Source organism: Echiichthys vipera (genome assembly GCF_963691815.1).
Source record: "Echiichthys vipera genome assembly, chromosome: 7".
Taxonomy (NCBI): Eukaryota; Metazoa; Chordata; class Actinopteri; order Perciformes; family Trachinidae; genus Echiichthys; species Echiichthys vipera.
In genome coordinates, this window is record NC_139832.1 from 34,115,192 (window position 1) to 34,136,868 (window position 21,677).

General features: G+C 45.5%; 1 protein-coding gene across 7 annotated transcripts in view; it reads right to left on the reverse strand.

Annotated features, from left to right (window-relative positions):
- Window positions 1–16,202: 16,202 nt before the first annotated feature.
- The window catches only part of ppfibp2b (PPFIA binding protein 2b), a 224,695-nt gene continuing 219,220 nt past the window's right edge, over window positions 16,203–21,677 (reverse strand). For all 7 annotated transcript variants that reach the window (XM_083916106.1, XM_083916104.1, XM_083916101.1 and 4 more), the window contains 6 exons: window positions 19,829–19,940; window positions 19,654–19,742; window positions 18,826–18,948; window positions 18,388–18,513; window positions 18,115–18,303; window positions 16,203–17,687 (listed from right to left, as the gene is read on the reverse strand). In XM_083916106.1, coding sequence (XP_083772232.1) covers window positions 17,418–17,687; window positions 18,115–18,303; window positions 18,388–18,513; window positions 18,826–18,948; window positions 19,654–19,742; window positions 19,829–19,940 — 909 coding nt within the window. In that variant the 3' untranslated portion in view covers window positions 16,203–17,417. The remainder of the gene's footprint in view (window positions 17,688–18,114; window positions 18,304–18,387; window positions 18,514–18,825; window positions 18,949–19,653; window positions 19,743–19,828; window positions 19,941–21,677) is intronic.

The window sequence follows — 21,677 nt, forward strand, 5'->3', positions numbered from 1 at the left end:
TATTTTATATTGTATTTTATTTTTTATTTTGTACCGCTGCTACGATGACCTTATTTCCCCTCTGGGATAAATAAAGTTATCTATCTATCTATTTATTTATCTATCTATTTATCTATCTATTAGTTATCTGCAGGTAGTCCACCTATGTCACATAAAAAGGTAATAGGTTTACCGTTCACATACAAAACCTCTGGTTTTATACTATGCATAGAGAGCAGGTCCTGATAATTTAACAGCACTTCCCCTGTGTCCCTGTCTGTTATGCTCTCTCTGAAACCTCCTCTACCCCTACCTCCTTGGTTGTAAATCTCCTCTTCCTGTCCTGAAAGAAAGTACTGACATAATCCCTGCACTACGACATTGGCCCTGCAGCAACCATTGGCTTTGCAGCAGCTCCTTTTTCTTCACTTTCCTCATCCCTATATCTCTCCTGTCTTCCTGTCACTGGCCCTGTCTCTTCACCCGCCTTCATATAAACAAGCACCTCTTTTGCTTTAGCTTTCTCTACACCAGGGGTGTCAAACTCAAATACAGAGTGGGCCAAAATTTAAAACTGAACAAAGCCGCGGGCCAAGGTTGAACAAATTAACCTTTTAATAGGGACCCAAACAAGTTTTGCATAGACTATTGAACAAGCAAGGCTTATAGAACTTTATAGTGACATGCAAAATCGCATATCAAATAAAATTTAAATACAAATGTAATGCCTCTTTTCTATTTGCAGCCTTCTGAGGTAAATATCAACATTCACTTTTTCCACAGGCTAATAATAAATTTGAAAAGAAAATAACAATAGTGAATGAATCAAACATTCAAGCCTTGAAGTAGCAAGAGAAAGTGCATGAATAAAACGTTAATTATTGCTCAGTTTGCTACACTGATTTGCTTTTACACTGAATATGGAACAAGCAACGCTTATATAACTTAATAGTGCAAAATAAACTTTCAAAAAACAAACGAAAAAACATCAATGGCATACCAAATAAAATTTAAATAAAAATGTAATGCCTCTTTTCTATTTGCAGCCTTCTGAGGTAAGTACCAACATTAACTTTTTCCACAGGCTAATAATAAATTTGAAAATAAAATAACAATAGTGAATGAATCAAACATTCAAGCCTTGAAGTAGCAAGAGAAAGTGCATGAATAACACGTTAATTATTGCTCAGTTTGCTACACTGATTTGCTTTAACACTGAATATGGAACAAGCAACGCTTATATAACTTAATAGTGCAAAATAAACTTTCAAAAAACAAACGAAAACTTAACTTTTTCCACAGGCTAATAATAAATTTGAAAATAAAAATAATGAATAAATCAACCATTCAGGCCTTTTTACTGCTCAGTTTGCGACACACTGATCTAATCTGATGTCAAGCCAGATACCTGGCATCTTTTCTTGGATGCTAGTTCATTAATGTCGGGGTTCAGGCTTTGAGCTGAGGCAACCTTCATTATCGAACGAAGGTGTTCATCAGTCAGACGTATCCTGTGAGACGTTTTCGTCATCTTCATTGAGGAGAAAAGTTGCTCATGTAGCAGGACACAGTCATTTGGCCTGTGACATCACGCAGGAGGCGGCCCCAGCCAATTGCGGTGGGTGAAGGCCGCATAAAAGGGGGTGGAGAGTACCTGTCTTCCTCTTGCTTGCCTGGGGCCAGGCCACGTCATTTCCTGGTGTCCGTCACTTCCGCCCCTCTGTTAGCAGAGGCTCGCTTGGGTGTTGCTGCTGGCTGCATGCTGCTCACCGCTTCGTACCGCTCCGTACGCTGCTCGCTGCTGGTAGGTGAGCTTTCTGCCTCCCGTGTCTTCCCCTGTAGCATTGCATGTGTGGCAACCTGTGTGTTTGTTTACAGGTTGTTTTCATGTAGCGCCGAACTCTCCCCACGCTGCATTGTCCGCGACTGCCTGACCGGTATGTAGTAGAGTGACAGTAGCTTCCTCCTTCAGCCACTTGTAAGTTTCTCATGTTTGTTTATTATTGTAGGCTAAAGATGTCTATGTAGCGGCTTAGCGCCGGCTAATCTGACCAGTAAACCTTTGCCTGGCTGGAGCTGCTTTGCCTGGTTTGAGCTGTGTGCCTGGCTGGAGCTGCTTGCCTCGCTGGAGCTGCTTTGCCTTGCTGGAGTTACCGTGTCTCGCCGAACCTCCTTGGCGTTTAGACACCGCTTATTGCTGCAGATCGATCGCTTGCTGTACCACCTTTTGCTGCTGTGCTTGAGCTCCCATTGCGCCCATTGCGTTCGGCGCTACATGAAAACAACCTGTAAACAAACACACAGGTTGCCACACGTGCAATGCTACAGGGGAAGACACGGGAGGCAGAAAGCTCACCTACCAGCAGCGAGCAGCGTACGGAGCGGTACGAAGCGGTGAGCAGCATGCAGCCAGCAGCAACACCCAAGCGAGCCTCTGCTAACAGAGGGGCGGAAGTGACGGACACCAGGAAATGACGTGGCCTGGCCCCAGGCAAGCAAGAGGAAGACAGGTACTCTCCACCCCCTTTTATGCGGCCTTCACCCACCGCAATTGGCTGGGGCCGCCTCCTGCGTGATGTCACAGGCCTGTGACTGTGTCCTGCTACATGAGCAACTTTTCTCCTCAATGAAGATGACGAAAACGTCTCACAGGATACGTCTGACTGATGAACACCTTCGTTCGATAATGAAGGTTGCCTCAGCTCAAAGCCTGAACCCCGACATTAATGAACTAGCATCCAAGAAAAGATGCCAGGTATCTGGCTTGACATCAGATTAGATCAGTGTGTCGCCGAGGCGGCCGTCTCGGCCCCTGCCTGCTCTGTTAGGCTTTGACTGTTGGGCTGGCTGGGTGTCTTCGGTGCTGCCCGTCGCTGCCTGGGCGTACCTGTGGTTCAGCAACGCTGTCGCTTCATTTATTCTGCCACGTCTTAATGTATGTGTGTGTGTGTGTGTGTGTGTGCATGAGAGAACAGTGTGGGAATGTTTATGGTGGTTTCTGTTATCTTGTGTTTGTTTAGTAGTTGTTTGCTGTATGTTCATTATTATAATTTTCTTTTCTTTTGCAACCCATAGATTTGGTTAGTCATTATTTCTTTTTGAGGGTTGTGATATTGTATATTTTGGGTAAGCAATTTGATTTGCTATTGTGCCTAATTATTGTGTGTATATATTGTAAATTCAAGTTTATTCATTTCTTTTCTTAATAGCTAAAATATTGTTTTCTTTGTCCCTAAACTGTTTCTCTGGTGTCCCCCCTCCCCCCTTTCAGGTGCTGAGCCTACGGTGGTGGATTGGTGTCTGGTGGTGGTGTCCTTCCCTTTTTTTTTGTGTTGTCTTCACTGGCTGAGTATTCACTTTATCCTTATTTTGCTGCACGTGTGGTGTTCCTGGTATCCCCGTTTTGTTGACCCGATCTTACACTAGTAGGTCTCAGCCCTGATTGGTTTAATTTAATTTCCCCATAGTGAATGATTTCGTTTAACCCTTTTTTTAAATAACAGAATAATAATAAAATAATATTTTTATATCAGTGAACTACTGTCTCTGCCTCATTTTGTTACGGACCTGAATGCCTTCCCATTTCAAGTTAGTTCACTTAAAGTCCCTGGGTGAAACTCCCAGGGTGGCGTTGTCTGGCAACAATTATTTGATGTTCTAAACACCTTACTGTAAACTAAAATCATCTCCTCGCGCCGCCACAATCTGGCGTCGTCGGCAGGATTACAATTTGAGAGCAGAGACGTGTGTTCTGTTTTGGTTTGTTTTCTCTTTTCTGAAAAATATACATGTCGTGGCTGTGTTATTTCTGTTGTGTCTGACCTGTTTCTTCTTTCTTCCGAGGCAAAGCAGCAGCTGGTTTTGTGGACCTGTAACAAACCCACTTCCCCTTTTCCTGGTCTCATCCTCACGGTAGGCACAGTCATAGCTGTTGAGGCTTAGCGATGGAGGCAGAAATGCAAGAACTCAGGGATTTAGTTGCTCAGCTAAGAGCAGATAACGATATGCTGAGACAGGAACAGGTTGCGGCCGTGTCTGGCCCTAGTACAGCCCCCTCAGTATCACTTCCTCCCGCTGCGTCCTCCACTGTCAGTACTCCTTCAACGGAGAGGCTGATTTTTGTGCCCCGAGACAGAAAATGTCCCACATTTAGGGGGAAGTCAGGTATAGGGTTAGCTGAGTGGCTGGAGGAGGTGCAAGCTTGTATAAGAGCACGCCACTTGTCTACATCCGATCAGGCATTCTTTTTATTTGACCACCTAGAGGGGGAGGCACGTGAGGAAATAAAGTACCGCCCCGGTGAGGAACGTTTAGTCCCAGAAAAGATCATTGAGGTACTACAGGAGCTATATGGGTGTGCAGAGTCATATGTAGCTTTACAAGAGGCCTTTTTCTCCCGGCGGCAGCATGAAAGAGAGACTCTGCTAGAGTTTTCACTGGCGTTGATGGGCCTCATGACATCTGTGAAGCAGCGTGCACCCAGTGGCATACCCAATGCAGAGGTTTTGCTACGCGACCAGTTTGTGGAGCACATGCTGGATGGGTCACTTCGTCGTGAGCTGAAGCAGTTTGTGCGCAGGCAGCCCACTGCTACCTTACTGGAGGCTAGGAGTGAAGCGATCAGGTGGGAACGAGAGGGCTTACCTGGAGGTAGTAGGGGTCGTAGTCATTCTGTCCCTTCTGTCTTCGGTGCTCAGTGTGTGGTCCAGGGCAGTCGTCAGGTAAATGTTGGTCCCCCGCAATCCTCTGAGCTGTGGGAGATGAGGGAAATGTTGAGGTTGCAGCAGGAACAGTTGAACCAACTGACCCAGAGCATTTCTCGTCTGCAGGGCCCTCAGCAACCTAGCCGAACAGCTTTTCGTAGTCCCATTATCTGTATGAGATGTCAGCAACCAGGTCACATCACCAGGGAGTGTGATGGAGTCCACGTCCCTGCCCGCACTCAGCCTTCTTTGCCAGCCTCGCAGTCAAGTAGGCCGGACCACTCCACTCAGTTGCCGGGAAACTAGCACCTGCCGGACTGCAGAGCCACAGTTCGGAGGGGGCAGTTCCTGGCTCGGGTTCAGGTCCAGGTGACGTGGAAGTGTCCAAGCTCATGTTATCTTGTCCTCATTTAAGTGTGACCATGGGAGAGGTCGTGGTCTCTTGCCTGGTAGATACCGGGTCTATGGTGTCGACCATCACCGAGTCTCTTTTCCGCCAGCAGTTTGAGCTCTGGGGCCAAGAGCGGCTCATATCTTGTCACTGGTTGCAGCTCAGAGCAGCTAATGGTCTTGCCATTCCTTATATTGGCTACCTGGAGTTGGATGTGGAGCTCTGTGGAAAGTTGTTGCCAGCCTGTGGGGTTTTGGTGGTCAAGGACCCCCCTGGTGGTGTATCGTCACAGGTCCCTGGTGTTCTGGGGATGAATATTATCCGCAGGTGCTATGGGGAACTCTTCGGGCAGCATGGCTTGGCCTTGTTTGACCTGCCAGTGGTATCTGAGGCCCCCAAGCTTGTCACGCAGGCCCTCCAGAAGTGCCATGAAGCCAGTGTTTCAGTTAATCAGGGAGCTGGGAAAGTCAAATTACGTGGTAAAAAGGCTTGTCATATCCCAGGTGGTGTGATGAAGATCATTGCAGCCACATGCTCAGAGCAGTACGCTGGCACAACTGCACTGTTTGAGCCGCCAGAGTCTGGGCTGCCTGCCGGTCTGCTTGCCTCGCCTGCCTTGGTGTCAGTGGTACGGGGCACCGCCTATATTCCCATCGTAAATGTAGGTTCTTCAAATGTGTTGCTTTATCCCCATGCCATTGTTGGGACTTTGGACGAGGTACGTGTTGTTAGTTTGCCTGCTGGTGTCACAGAGGTGCCACCTGGGGTGGCTACCGTGTCTTCTCAGTCTGTTTCAGTGCCAGTGCAGGATTCGATAGCAGCTTTGGAGTTGGGTCATTTGCCTGCAGAAGCCCAGGGTAAGGTGAGAGCTCTTTTGAGTCAGTTCAGGTCCATCTTCTCAGCCCATGAGGGGGATTTAGGTTGTACTGACCTTAGATGACGTCCCTGTGAGGCAGCGCTACCGCCGAATTCCTCCATCTGAGTATGAGGTCGTTAAAGACCACATTCATCAGTTGCTTGGTGCTCAGGTCATTAGAGAGAGCAGCAGTCCATATGCCTCTCCAATTGTCCTGGTCAAAAAGAAGGACGGCAGTATTCGTATGTGTGTTGACTATCGGCTCCTGAATAGTAAAACCAGGAAGGATGCTTTTCCATTGCCTCGCATTGACGAGTCGTTAGATGCCCTAACCGGCGCTCGTTGGTTTTCGACCATGGACCTGGCTAGCGGGTACAACCAGGTCCCTGTGACTGATCGTTCCAAGACAGCCTTTTGTACCCCCTTTGGGCTGTTTGAGTGGAACCGCATGCCCTTCGGGCTTTGCAACGCTCCCAGCACCTTCCAGCGGTTGATGCAGCGGATTTTTGGTGACCAGCAGTGCCAATCCCTGCTGCTCTACCTGGACGACATCGTGGTTTTCTCTTCTACCATCGAGCAACATCTGGAGAGGTTGGGGGTGGTGTTGGGGCGTTTGCAGCACGAAGGGCTAAAGGTGAAACTAAGTAAGTGTGCCTTTTTCCAACAGGAAGTGCGCTACTTGGGGCATGTCATTTCTGATCAAGGTGTCTCCACCGACCCCAGCAAGGTCGAGGCAGTTTCCAGCTGGCCTTCTCCTGCCACTCTCGCAGAGCTGCGCTCCTTCCTCGGTTTCGCCAGCTACTACCGCCGCTTTGTGGAGGGGTTTGCGAAGCTGGCTGCACCCCTGCACAGGCTGGTGGCAGAGCTGGCAGGTCTGAAGTCTAAGCGGGTAGATCAGTCAGTCAGTGGTCACTGGACCGATGAGTGTCGCTGTAGCTTCGAATTCTTGAAAGCTAGTCTTGTCTCTGCACCTGTGCTGGCATACGCTTACTTCACTCTTCCATTCATTCTGGAGGTGGACGCTAGCTATGGAGGTCTTGGAGCGGTGCTGTCGCAGGAACAGGAGGGAAAGGTTCGTCCCATAGCTTACGCGAGCCGTGGTTTAAGGCCCCCTGAGCGCAACATGCGTAATTACAGCTCCATGAAGTTGGAGTTTTTGGCGCTCAAGTGGGCGATGACCGAAAAGTTTAGGGAGTACCTGTTGGGTCACAAATGTGTTGTTTACACCGACAACAACCCATTGAGTCACCTGTCATCGGCCAAGCTTGGGGCCACCGAACAGCGTTGGGCTGCCCAGCTTGTGTCCTTTGATTTTGACTTAAAGTATCGTTCAGGTCGAAGCAATGGAAACGCCGATGCCCTGTCTCGTCAACACCCTCCTGAGGCACCAGACATGCAGGCCATGGTTCGCGGTACATTGCTTCCTAAACCCTTGCAGCAGGTCCTGCAGGTCGACCAGGTAAGGGCGACAGAAGCCACTGTTGCAGCCTTGCCCCATCACCCTCCATCTGACATCGCCATGCTCCAGCACACCGACCCAGTCATCCAGGAAATCGTGGTCTTCTGGACACGTAACCAGCGTCCCAACCAAGAGGAGCGGAAAAGGATGTCCAAGTCGGCCTTGGTGTTGCTCCAGCAGTGGGACCGGTTGGTTGAAAGGAATGGTGTGTTGTATCGCCAGGTTTTCCGGCCAGATGGAGCTGAGCTTGTGTTTCAGTTGTTGTTGCCTGCTGCATTGAAAACGGATGTGTTGACTGAGGTTTACCAGGGGCATGGTCATCAGGGGGTCGAGAGGACCTTGGAGCTCCTACGCCAGCGGTGTTATTGGCCAGGTATGTCTGCTGAGGTGGCACAGTGGTGCCAGGCGTGTGAAAGGTGCCAGGTGGCGAAGGTGAGTCAACCAGCTGCCCGCAGCTTCATGGTACATCTGTTGGCTTCTCGGCCTAAAGAGATCCTCGCTATTGATTTTACTGTTCTGGAGCCCAGCCGTAATGGGGTTGAAGACGTCCTCGTAATGACTGATGTCTTCAGTAAATATACGTGGGCAGTCCCTACCCGTGATCAGCTAGCTACCACTGTAGCTCAGGTGTTGGTGGCTGAGTGGTTTTCGAGATTTGGTGTCCCAGCCCGGATTCACTCAGACCAGGGGCGGAGCTTTGAGAGCTCTCTCATTCAGCAGTTGTGCATTTTGTATGGGATAGAGAAGTCTCGCACTACACCATACCATCCATCAGGGAACGGGCAATGTGACCGTTTCAACAGAACACTTCACGATCTATTACATACATTGCCTGTGTCCCGAAAGCGTGACTGGAGTTCTTGTCTCCCCCAGGTCCTGTATGCCTATAACACCACCCCCCATCAGGCAACCGGCGAGTCTCCTTTTCTTTTGATGTTTGGCCAGGAGCCAAGACTTCCAGTTGATTTCCTCCTGGGCCAAGTTCAGGATCCTGTTGGTGGCAGTGTCCATGAATGGGTCCTGGAACACCAAACCCGCTTACAGATGGCTTTCGAGGGAGCTTGTGACCGGTTGAAGGCTGCTGCAGAGCGGCGTAAGCGAAATCATGACCAACATGTCCGTGATGTTCCTCTAAAGGAGGGCCAGTTGGTATGGTTGCGAGACCTTGGTCTTCGGGTACGCCACAAGATCCAGGATCAGTGGGCCTCTGTAATGTATTATGTCTTGAGGGCACCAAGCGAAGGGGGATCGGTCTACACCATTGCCCGTAGGGATGATCCGACCAGAGCCAGACAGGTGCATCGCTCGTTGCTGAAGGCTGTGGTAGGGGTCCATCCTCCAGGTCCCGCTGCTGCTTCTTCCCCACCAACTCCTCCTGAGCAGTCTCAGCCAGAGGATGAGCTGTCAGAGGATGGTGATTGGCTGATCTTGAGGTCTGGAGACCCGTTGCCTACTTCTGTCCGGGCCGAAGCTGTGATCCAGACCCCTCCTCAATTTCTGGTTCCATCTCTTGATTCAGTCCCGACTGTGCCATCTTCATTGGTGGTTCCTGCTCCGGTTGTCACAGGTGCTTCTCTCCCTGTTGTTGAACGAGATGCTGTCCGGCGGACAGCTAGACCAACTGCAGGTCACCACTCCAATGTCCACCGCCTCCCACAGTCGGCAGGGGGCGCTGAACAAGGAGGTGGAAATCCTTCTGTCCCTGTGTCTAATGCTGTTGCAGCACTATTTAGGCCATGGAGTTAAGTTTTTTTACTTTTGGTTATTCAATCGTCGGGACGACGATTCAATTGCAGGGGGTGGATTGTAGCAGGACACAGTCATTTGGCCTGTGACATCACGCAGGAGGCGGCCCCAGCCAATTGCGGTGGGTGAAGGCCGCATAAAAGGGGGTGGAGAGTACCTGTCTTCCTCTTGCTTGCCTGGGGCCAGGCCACGTCATTTCCTGGTGTCCGTCACTTCCGCCCCTCTGTTAGCAGAGGCTCGCTTGGGTGTTGCTGCTGGCTGCATGCTGCTTACCGCTTCGTACAGCTCCGTACGCTGCTCGCTGCTGGTAGGTGAGCTTTCTGCCTCCCGTGTCTTCCCCTGTAGCATTGCACGTGTGGCAACCTGCGTGTTTGTTTACAGGTTGTTTTCATGTAGCGCCGAACTCTCCCCACGCTGCATTGTCCGCGACTGCCTGACCGGTATGTAGTAGAGTGACAGTAGCTTCCTCCTTCAGCCACTTGTAAGTTTCTCATGTTTGTTTATTATTGTAGGCTAAAGATGTCTATGTAGCGGCTTAGCGCCGGCTAATGTGACCAGTAAACCACTGCTGCTTTGCCTGGCTGGAGCTGCTTTGCCTGGTTTGAGCTGTGTGCCTGGCTAGAGCTGCTTGCCTCGCTGGAGCTGCTTTGCCTTGCTGGAGTTACCGTGTCTTGCCGAACCTCCTTGGCGTTTAGACACCGCTTATTGCTGCAGATCGATCGCTTGCTATACCACCTTTTGCTGCTGTGCTTGAGCTCCCATTGCCGCCTCGGCCGTCTCGGCCCCCGCCTGCTCTGTTAGGCTTTGACTGTTGGGCTGGCTGGGTGTCTTCGGTGCTGCCCGTCGCTGCCTGGGCGTACCTGTGGTTCAGCAACGCTGTCGCTTCATTTATTCTGCCACGTCTTAATGTATGTGTGTGTGTGTGTGTGTGTGTGTGTGTGTGTGTGTGTGTGTGTGTGTGTGTGTGCATGAGAGAACAGTGTGGGAATGTTTATGGTGGTTTCTGTTATCTTGTGTTTGTTTAGTAGTTTGCTGTATGTTCATTATTATAATTTTCTTTTCTTTTGCAACCCATAGATTTGGTTAGTCATTATTTCTTTTTGAGGGTTGTGATATTGTATATTTTGGGTAAGCAATTTGATTTGCTATTGTGCCTAATTATTGTGTGTATATATTGTAAATTCAAGTTTATTCATTTCTTTTCTTAATAGCTATTATATTGTTTTCTTTGTCCCTAAACTGTTTCTCTGGTGTGCCCCCCCCCCTTTCAGGTGCTGAGTCTACGGTGGTGGATTGGTGTCTGGTGGTGGTGCCCTTCCCTTTTTTTTGTGTTGTCTTCACTGGCTGAGTATTCACTTTATCCTTATCTTGCTGCACGTGTGGTGTTCCTGGTATCCCCGTTTTGTTGACCCAATCTTACACTAGTAGGTCTCAGCCCTGATTGGTTTAATTTAATTTCCCCATAGTGAATGATTTCGTTTAACCTTTTTTTTAAATAACAGAATAATAATAAAATAATATTTTTATATCAGTGAACTACTGTCTCTGCCTCATTTTGTTACGGACCTGAATGCCTTCCCATTTCAAGTTAGTTCACTTAAAGTCCCTGGGTGAAACTCCCAGGGTGGCGTTGTCTGGCAACAATTATTTGATGTTCTAAACACCTTACGGTAAACTAAAATCATCTCCTCGCGCCGCCACACTCACATAGATAAGTGCTGCCGAACATGGAGAGCAATTGAGCAGCTTGGGTGCGGAGCTGAGGCATTGTGTCAGGGATGAATTGAGGAAACTGTGCGGCGCCAACAGCATCATACTTTGACTTCAGCGTGTCATCACACTGGAGTTCAATCAGCTCCATTTGGATTTTAGTTGGTGCTTTTTCCACATCAACCGCGAAGGGATTACTAAGCAGTTCAAATCTACATTTCTGACCATCAAAGTCGCCAAATCGCCAGCTAAACTCAACGCCGAGTACACTGAGTTTTTCAGCAAACTGTGCGCACACGGCGGTAGAGATCTTCGTTTTTATGGTTTGGCAGCAGGGGAAATGGCCAAGGTTTCCTTGCAGCAGCTGATTCTCCCACAGGCAGAGTTTAGTTTTAAAAGCTCTCACTCACGAGTACATATCTGTGATGATGCGGCCCCGCCCCTGTAGCTGCAGGTTCAGCGCATCAAGATGGCTTGAGACGTCACACAGAAAGGCCAGCTCGCACAGAAACTTTTGCTCCCGGAGCTCTGCTGTGTCCTTCCTTCTGCTTTGAAGAAACTGACATATTTCTTCATGCAGCTCGAAAAATCTGTTCAGTACTTTCCCGCGGCTTACCCATCTCACCTCTGTGTGATACGGCACGTCTGTGTGTTCCAAACCAAACTCGTCCAGAAAAGACTTAAGCTGGCGGTGATTCAGACCTTTGGCTCTTATAAAATTAACAACTTGTATTACTGTGGTCATAACATGTTCCATCTGTAGGGCTTAAGCACACAATGACTCTTGATGTATGATGCAGTGATAAACAGATAGCTCACCTGCACAGTTCTCTTCTCGCATCTTTTCACGAACCCTGCCCACCAGTCCACTTTTTTTGACACTCATCGCTGGCGCACCATCAGTGGTTAATCCCACAAGTTTATCCCACGGCAGGTTTATTTCAGTTACACATTTGTTAACCTCCTCAAAGATTTCCTTCCCTTTGGTTGTGCCATGCATGGATTTAAATCCCAACAGCCCCTCCGTAACACACAGATTTGAGTCGACACCGCGGCTGAAGACTGACAGCTGCGCAGTATCAGACGCGTCAGTGCTCTCGTCCACAGCAAGGGAAAAAGAAACAAAATCTTTTCCCTTTTCCATCAGCTGGTCATAAAGATTGGTGGCAAGATCACATGTGCGCTCAGCTATTGTGTTCCTGCTCAGGCTTGCGTTTGAAAAGGCCTGCTTTTTCTCTGGGCACACCTGGTCACAAACTTTCAGCATGCCCCTTTTAACAAACTCTCCCTCATTAAAGGGTCGGGTTGATTTGGCGATTTCTTCTGCCACGATATAACTTGCCTTAACAGCAGCCTCATTTTGTGCTGTGGCTTTTTTGAACATCTTCTGTTGTGAAACCAAACCTCTTTTCATCTCCTCTACTTGCTGGCTCCTTTGAGTCGTGTCCAGGTGCTTGTAGTTGTCCTGGTGTTTCGTTTCATGGTGTCGCCTAATGTTTTACTCCTTAGTTACCGACACGTTGGCTCCACAGACGAGACAAACAGGTCTGTCTTTTACAAATATAAGCAGATATTCTGTCTCCCAACTGTCCATAAAAGTTCTGTTTTCTCCCTTCCTTTTCGCCATTTTTGGTAGGGGTAACAGAGTGACACTGACAGTTGTAGTATGAGGCCGCTACTGACACAGAGGAGAGAGCTTGACTGGCGCGCCAAAACAACAGCAGAGCATTATGGGATTTGTAGTATTAGCGGTGACTGCAGTGTTACAGCGGCACCGCCGCTGTATAATACTGGCGGGCCAGCTCTAATGTTAAATTGATATTGCCTCAAGGGCCAAATGAAATTACACGGCGGGCCAAATTTGCCCCGCTGGCCAGAGTTTGACACCCATGCTCTACACTTTCAAGTATCTGTCTTTTACTTTTTCTTTTCTCCACAGCCTTCATCCAATACTCCGTGTCCTCATACCCTTCTTGTTTCATCTTTTTGGGATTCTTTTTGGTCTTTGTTTTTTTTAATTGCATCTTATAGTGCAGTTATTTTTTGTGTGTTCAGCCGGCCTTCAAATGTTTACTGTTTTATCCCATTGCATCACGTTACTGCGTAATCCAGGACTCAGGGAAATTTCTCAAGGACCGCAGATAATTCCCACTGTGTCAAGCTTCTACAAAGAACTTATTGTTCCTTGCGGACCCAGTCTGGGGGTTCTATCCCAGGAATAAATCTGCGTTTTAGATCCCTAGTCCCTTCATCTAATGTCCTGAATGCAATTTAATCTATTACAGCTAGAAAATAGGCTTTCTGTTTACACCGTTAGGTTTCAGGCCCAAATACTGCTGAACAGACCAAATTCCTTTTCATACAACAATCATTCACACACACACTTTGTAGATCTACAACCATGCATACTTTTTTAGATATCTACTGTGGAGACCCCTGCTCCCTGTTCTCTTTAGTCTCTGACCTTTTTGTGATGAATGTCTCCCCTTTCCTGGCTCGGATCTCGTTTGCTGCGTTGAAAGGATGGATGAGGGGTCCGTCTGGCCACTTTGAAAGGTGGTCTTTGTCCAGCGGCAGGTTTTTCCGCCAGACTTCGCTGTGCACAGTCTTTACAGACATCCCGTCAGTCACCCTTTTTTCTGCAGTGTTGAGATCCGGCTCGAAAGGACCAAAATGTCAATAATATTTTCTGTTGTCTTGACAAAACAACACTCAGAGACTTCCTGGTTACTTCCTATACAAAAGTAACCCCTTTCATCAAAGCCAGAGACCAGAGACTTTTTAAGTGTTGACACGGAGAAGGGAGGAGGTCAACAAGCTCTGCCTGGCTTGTCCCTCTGCAAATTCCCTTCTGACGTCCGCTCCCCTCCGTGTCTTTTTATTAAAGGATACATGAATAATCATTTAACCAGATACAAAAGAGTACATGAATAATCATTAACCAGTTATATTCCTGTTATATCTTCTACTCAAGGTTTCCACAAGGCCACAGGTGGTCTTTGCTCAACAAGCTTCAAACAGTTAATCACTAACCAGTTGAGCAGGGTCTGTGTTTTCACAGATACCTTTTTGGTGACTCATCAACAGTCACGCTTATCTGATTTCCTTGACCTGCAAAACACCTCTGCACAAATTGGCTATACACACACACCAAGTAAGGTTAGATTATATGTAAAGGCAATTTGAGTAAATATGAGATTACTTTATGCACATTTATTCCAACAATTATGTAAAGAGTCACACAGCTGATGGCAACTAAATCTGATGATCTTAGAGAAAAAAGGAAGGTTAGATATAGGTCTATATATATATATTAGTAATGTATAATATTCAAGAATTGCAGTTAAGACAATTAAAAAACATTCTGCAATACAAATGTAAACTAAGAGTTAACTGGACCACCAAAACTAAAAACACAAGATTGTTGGTTTAACATGTTTGTTATCCAAAGCCTAAGGTTTCACTTACTGTATGACTTCAGCAAACACAACAGGAGCAAAAGAACCAAGGATCTGCCTGATAACGGCAAGTAAGCATGTACCAACCAGCAGGTTTCCACTCTTAAAGTAATCTTGTAACTTGTTTTAATGGGTTTCTCCCTCAGACACAGTTTTCCATCTGAGTGACTCAAACTTCTGTTACAACTGATGAGAAGCAGTTACTTGGTGTGTGACTGAGCTGCACAAGTCATTACCATCAACCTTTGTGTGTTGATGCTTACTGTGAGGTTGTTGATGCTTTCAGACAGAGCTTCTATTTTTCGCCATCTGCAACACGCACGCAGACACACACACACACACACACACACACACACACACACACACACACACACACACACACACACACACACACACACGTCTTATGAACCCATTAGTAGGATTACAGACATACTTTGTTCAGTGAAAGTTTTCTAGGCTTTAGTATACAATCCATCCTATCCATCAACGAGTGAGTTAAAACAATGGGGGATTGATCATATATATATATAATAATCCGCAATGTTGGTGACGCTGCTGACAGCAGTTGGTCTGTTGGCCCAGATCGCCACCGAAATTCTGGCACAAAATCATCCCATGGTCTTTTTCGGAAAATACACTCATCAAATAAGCCATCAAATTTGTTTTCGTGTATGAACTATTAACGGAGATGTCCCTGAGAATCCCTAACAGTCGCTAACAGCCGGCGGTGGCTAACACTGATTAGCTCAGGGCAGCAAGGTGAAGGCATTGAAACGTCTTTTTTAACCACTAATACTGCTCAAAATAACACAAAACCTCTGCAGTAGCACCAACAACATAGTGAGTGAACCCGGAGTTTATTAAAAGAATGTTTGAAAGACTTACCTACTGGCTCCGGTACCAGCTCCTCTCATAGTAAAGTCCATTCAAGTCGATTACCAAAGTCAATCCAAAAGGAAGGAGCCCATTGATGATCTATTCCAGCATAACACGTAAACTTTGTGGTTTGTGGCAGTTTGGTGAAATATAAGTTAATAATAAATGTAAAAGGTTTGGAAAAGCAAATTTCCCCGCAGCACTGAAATGTCACACGAGGGGGTGGGGGTGTGTTTTGCTTGAAGGTGCTACAATTGGAGGTAGCATCAGACATAGCATCAGTCTTGGTGTGCAGCATTTTTTGGTGTGCTTGTGGGTACTGTGAGCCCATGAGCACCGAAGAAGAATGTTTATGCTGCCAGCAGAGTGACATTTTTCACCGTGGCCTGGAATCATTGAATACTACCGCTGTGACTGCTGTGGAGGATTCCCCATCACTCATCAACCGCACTGGTCACGAACGGTGAAAACACGGAGGATTGGACCCAAATGCAGACACGAACTCGGGAGTTAGTTTTAACAGATTTAATGAAACTTACATGGGTCAGTGGGTAAGTCTGTAAAACACTAACAACAGTTTTAATAAAATCTGGATTCACTAACTACGTTGTTGGTGCTTTAATTTCTGTGTAGGGACTCTTCTCATGCTGCTGCAGAGGTTTGGTGTTATTTTGAGCAGTACTAGTGGTTAAAAAAGACATTTTAATGCCTTCACCGCACTGCCCCAAGCCAATTAGTGTTAGCCACGTCCGGCTGTTAGTGACTCTCACGGATTTCTCCGTTAAAAGTTCATAGACAAAAAAAAATTTCTTGATGGCTTATTTGATTACTGTATTTGCCAAAAAAGACCATAGGATGATTTTATTCTGAAATTTACCTTTAGTATGTTGTACAACCGAAATAAGTGAATAAAAAATGAAATCCACTGCTTTATACGTACAGTATACTTCCACACAGATCTTTTTGCCTTTGGTCTAGAAAGAACAAATCAACTTGATCAAACTGATTTTGTTTATTAAATGATTTGATCATCTTTTTATATTTACATGATCACATATAAGCTTCCTTTAGCAGAGCAGGTTATCTTATTACAGAAAATATGAAAATAACAGTACAAAACACCACGTCAGGTTCAACCTAAACATTGTATTATATCATTTGTTCTGCAAAGGTATAAATATTAAATAAAAACCCTCCACCATATGCAAATATTGCACAAGTTCATCTCAACCACTTGGGGAAAGCTGTAAATGGTGTCATGATGGACTCACACGCATGCAGTATAAAATCATCTAATGGTGGTGCACAAATGTTGGGGCAATAGATGAGAATAGCACATGGCCACGCCCCCATTCTGGTGAAAACAAACTGACTTTGATGGCAGTAAATACAAATCCTGACGAAATCTGTCCTGATTTCGCCTATTCGCAGGGAATGTTTGTCCAGTTAAACGTAGGAGAAGTGGGTAAAGGAGCCCACTCAGTGTCCAGAGGTGACATCCCCACACATTTATTCTACCTCACTGAATCACCAGGTAATGCAGAACTATGATAACAATCCCTTTCTCTGTCCTTAATATACTTTGGTTTTAGTTTAGCTCTGTGAAACAAAACAAACAGCCAAGGGTTTGTCCACTTGAGGTTAATGAGGGTGAAAATGTACTGTCTTTCCCTCCCTGAAACACACACTAACTGCATCTTTTTGACATAATTCTATCAATACATATGGAAATATTACTTGCATGTCCTCAAATGTAATCAAAATGTATTTTTATAAACTCAGTACTCACTCCTGTTTTTTCATATTAGCGCCTATAGAACACTGATATCTTCTCCTTTGTTTTAACTGGGAGGGGGCGCAGCCTTTTACGTGACGTAGGTTACTCTCTGCTATGGCTTAATACTGTACAACAAGATATATCCATATATACTGTATGGATTAGAGGAAGTGGAGACCAGAGAGAGGTAAGTAAGATCATAGCACAGGTTGGAGGCGGAGTCGGGTTGGTTAAGCATCTGACTGGAAATGAATTCCGGTCCACCTTTCCGGCAGCTGGGACTGTGAACAGAGGCAGAGTTATCTGGTTGTCTCTGATAATCTTCACTCTAAGGCACAGTGTGGGGCTGATGGGCGGGGTTAGAGCAGCAGGGAGGAGATGGGCTGGAATTTGGGCCACAAGCAAAGGAAGCGCAGTAGTAGCAGTGACAGTGGATTGGATGATGGAAAGCGTGTTGACACACTATTGCCATGTTGTTGTCACAGCTGTTGTCATGGTGATGGGCCAGCCCTGCTGTTGTGCAGCCCCAACATGGTCCCTGGAGGCGTCTGGCTCTCTATCCAGAATTGGGCTCAGGCCTCTGAAGCCGGCGTAGGGCTGCACCTGCACCCCATTGACTGCAGACTGTCCCGACTGAGGCGAGGACGACTCAGTTGGACAGACGTATTCTGTGGATTCATCTGGCCGCCTCCTCCCAAGGTGAGTCAAGTTAGAGAGGCCTAACTTCTTCGGCTGCAATAACAAGACATGAAAAAGGGATATGACTCATTTGAATCAAAGCTGACTGGACTGAAAACAATAACAAATAAATAATATCTGGGGACTGTTGCACGAAACCTAGACAAGAGATTAAGCTGAGATATTCCAGTTATCCTGGTTAAATTGTTTCACAATTATTCCATGATCATTTCGCCTAAATCAATTTTTATTAGCCATGAAAGTACACACACACGCACGCACGCACGCACACACACACACACACATATATATATATATATATATATATATATATATATATATATATATATATATGTGAGAGAGAGAGAGAGAAAGAGAGAGAGAGAGAGAGAGAGAGAGAGAGAGAGAGAGAGAGAGAGAGAGAGAGAGAGAGAGAGAGAGAGAGAGAGAGAGAGAGAGAGATGTAGTTGTATAATCTTACTTTGACTTTAGCTGTAATGCTGAGTGGGGTGTACCCCGCTGCCTCCATGTACTCCTTCTTCTCCTGGTGAGCTTGTGCTCCCACCAGGCTGTTGAAGTTGGTGGTCAGGTGACGTCTCAGCAGTGTTTTCTGAGTAGGGATGTTCAGCAACATGGCAAGTGTGTCTGAGTTAAACCGAGGTTCCAGCATCTATGAGAGGAGAGACTAATTTAAGATACTTTCTGTGGCATATATTTTTTTTGTCCCATCAATTGTGTTATAATGTGTACTCACTACCAGCCCTCCATGCACGCCGCTGCCCCTCAAGTTTGGTGCGTACTCTGCCAGGTCCACAGATCTTAGCCACTCCATGACTCGGTGGTTGGACCACTGGACCACCTCACTTGGAGTGAACTGGTTCTGAAACACACATGGACATGTGCATGGGCACATTTTAATACACTTTAAATCCATAATTTTAACCATTTCTCAAAACACACTAAAGAAAGAAAGCATTCCTTTATTAGTCGCAAAGGGAAACTCCGTTTTTGGTAAACACACAGGCACGAAATACACACACACTAACACACACACACACACACACACACACACACACACACACACACACACACACACACACACACACACACACACACACACACACACACACACACACACACACACACACACACACACACACACACACACACACACACACACACACACACATACCTCATTGCCGGGCCTGCGTTTGAGGCAGTTGCCGCTGTACTTGCTGACATTGAGAACATGGATGGCACATTTTATGCTGAGGTGATGCAGCTGGCTGCTCACTTTAAGGAATAACAAGTCATTCTGATATGGAGAGAAGACCAAGACAAAAGAGAAAGTGAGAATTTACTTTCATTTGAATTTGAAAAAGTGAAAACAAGTGCTTCAAATGCAAGTGTGTTAAGGAGCATTATCGCAGGTCTGTCAGACTGTACAATCAGCACTGCTCCTAGTCGACCACACCAAAACAATAAATAATAACTGCACTATAATGTTCACCAACTGGGATCACTTCACACTGTGCAATTCTAATATTTTCCTCTGTCTCTTGGTGTAAATTTAAAATATTTAAATATACATATATATACATTGTATATAATGTTCCTGTTATTCTTATATTTTATATTTCCCTGTTTATATGGTTCATAATTTTCTATGTTTATCAAGAATTTATTGTTTCTTTTCAATGCTTCTTCTATGTTTGCTACCGATTTTGCTGTTGTAATAAGGAAATTTCCCCTTTCAGGGACTAATAAAGGAATATCTTATCTTATCTATTATCCCCCTCAATGACTGCACCCCTCTCCTTTAATCATACACATATGTTTATTACTACACTCTGCACACAAACTGAAGGAACTGATGGGAATACATTTCACTTGTAATTAAAATAACCCACACTCCCTGCTTTGTCTCATCTGGAACTCAATGGACCCTGGTTTCACGTTTGAGCAGTGTGCCATTCAGCGCTTATTTAACCAAATATTTAATCATGAGTTACAAACTCACCACAGTGAGAAACTGCAGCATCTGCCCATCAACTCTTCCTTCATTAAACTGGTCTTTGTATTGAGGAAGTCCAATGTCATCAAGCCAACCTTTGGAACATGAAATATCACTGTTTTAATGTGAAGGAACATCAGAATAAAGTGTTTGATTTCAGCTTGTGATTTTCAGTGCGTACGAGTGACCCAGATGTAATCAAGCAATGCAGACTTCTCCGGCTGCTTGCTGCTGAACGTCTTGATGGCCAACTGCAGCTTCTTCCTGTGTAGCGGATTCTTCATCGCCAGCTCCTGAAGACACAGCAAGTTAAAAATTTCAATTATTTCCTCTGGCCACAGTTACTTTAATCTTACAGTCAACTTTACGGGTTCACCTGAGAAAGAAAGAATATGGCACGTTAGAAAATGAAATTGAAAGCGAAACTAACAAGCAGGTTGAAAAGCGGAGACAAGCAATGCTAAATGCCAAATAGACAGACAGAGAGCAACAGCGATCAGACATTAAGAACTGAAGAAATGTGACAAATGAAATGAAATGAAAATTATCTAGCCAGGTGAACGGGATGAACCATTTTATGAAAAAAAACACAAAAAAACATGCTCATATAGAGTAGGTAGTCTGTGGGTGTGTGTGTGTGTGTCTTGCGTTTTATCATCTCACAGGTTTCTGCTGATCATGGTGGTGCTTGACACCTCCTGCTACTTTTATTATTATCATTATGATTATTGTTCATATATATTTACACTGGAGATCAAAATTAGAGAACAAAGTATGAATTCTTGATTTATTCTGAAATATTGTTATTTTTTTATTGTGCATAATTTAATAGAATATCGGTCATCCACGTAAAACAAGTGCACGAGAGGACAGAATTATGAGAAGACCCTCAATGGGGAATCGGTTTAACACTGCAGCTGGAGTTGGTCTCCAGTTCAGTGCTGAACAGGGCAAGGATCTGTCTCTGCACACCGTGTCTCATTTTATCAGTTTTTGGAGTGAAAGTCCACTCTGCAGTGACCAAACCTCTCATCTGCAGAAAGAATAAAAAGGCTAGACTTGCCTTTGCTGAGGAGCATGTTGTGTGGACAGAGGAGAACTGGTCCGGGGTTCTTCAGTGATGAGAGGACGTTCAGTTTATTTGGGTCTAATGGAAATACTATGTTGGGTGTAGGACTGGGGAAAGACTGAACCCAAAGTGTGTTAAGAGGTCAGTTCCATTTGTAAGAGGAAGTGTCATGTTTCTTCAGCAGGAGTTGGGCCTCTTGCTCAGCTACATGGCAGAGTAAAGGCAAATGTTTATGTGAACCTCCTTCAGCAATATGCAAAACCCTCACTGCAATTGTCTCCCAATCAGCTGCAATTTTCATTCTAGACAATGTCCCCTGTCACACTGCAAAACAGTTTCAGCAGTTCCTTGAAGCTAAGAATATTGAAACAGAAATGTCCAGGGTCCAGATCTAAACCCCATAAATAATCTCTGGTAAATCCATGGCAACAAAGTAATGTCTAAGAAACCCACTACAGTTAGTGAACTGTGGAAGAGACTGAGTCAGAATGGACCAAGATCAAACCAGAGCAGTGTGAGAAACTAGTGATGTCCTGTGGGCGCAGATGTGCTGAAGTCATTCAAAGCTGTGGCCTCTACACTTCCAATTCCTTTTTTAATCCTATAGAAGAAAACATTTTGAAATCTTCTCTTCTGACACATTGGTAACTGTTCTCTAATTTTGATCCCTGTGTTTTTCACAAAATAAAAGGTGTGTGTGTGTGTGTGTCAGAGGTGTCAAAAGTCAAAATTCATTACTAGATAGTAATGACTAGGGTTTAAAAAGACTTCTGTAGAAGTAGAAGTATCAACTCAAGCGTTTTACTCAAGTAAAAGTATAAGAATATTAGTTTCAAAACTACTTAAAGTATAAAAGTAAATGTAATTTAAGGGGGAAAATTCCATTAAGGACATATGCTTAGGCCACGTCACAGGGGCCTATAGTGCACTACCCCACCTCCCTAACAACATTTTTCTAGGC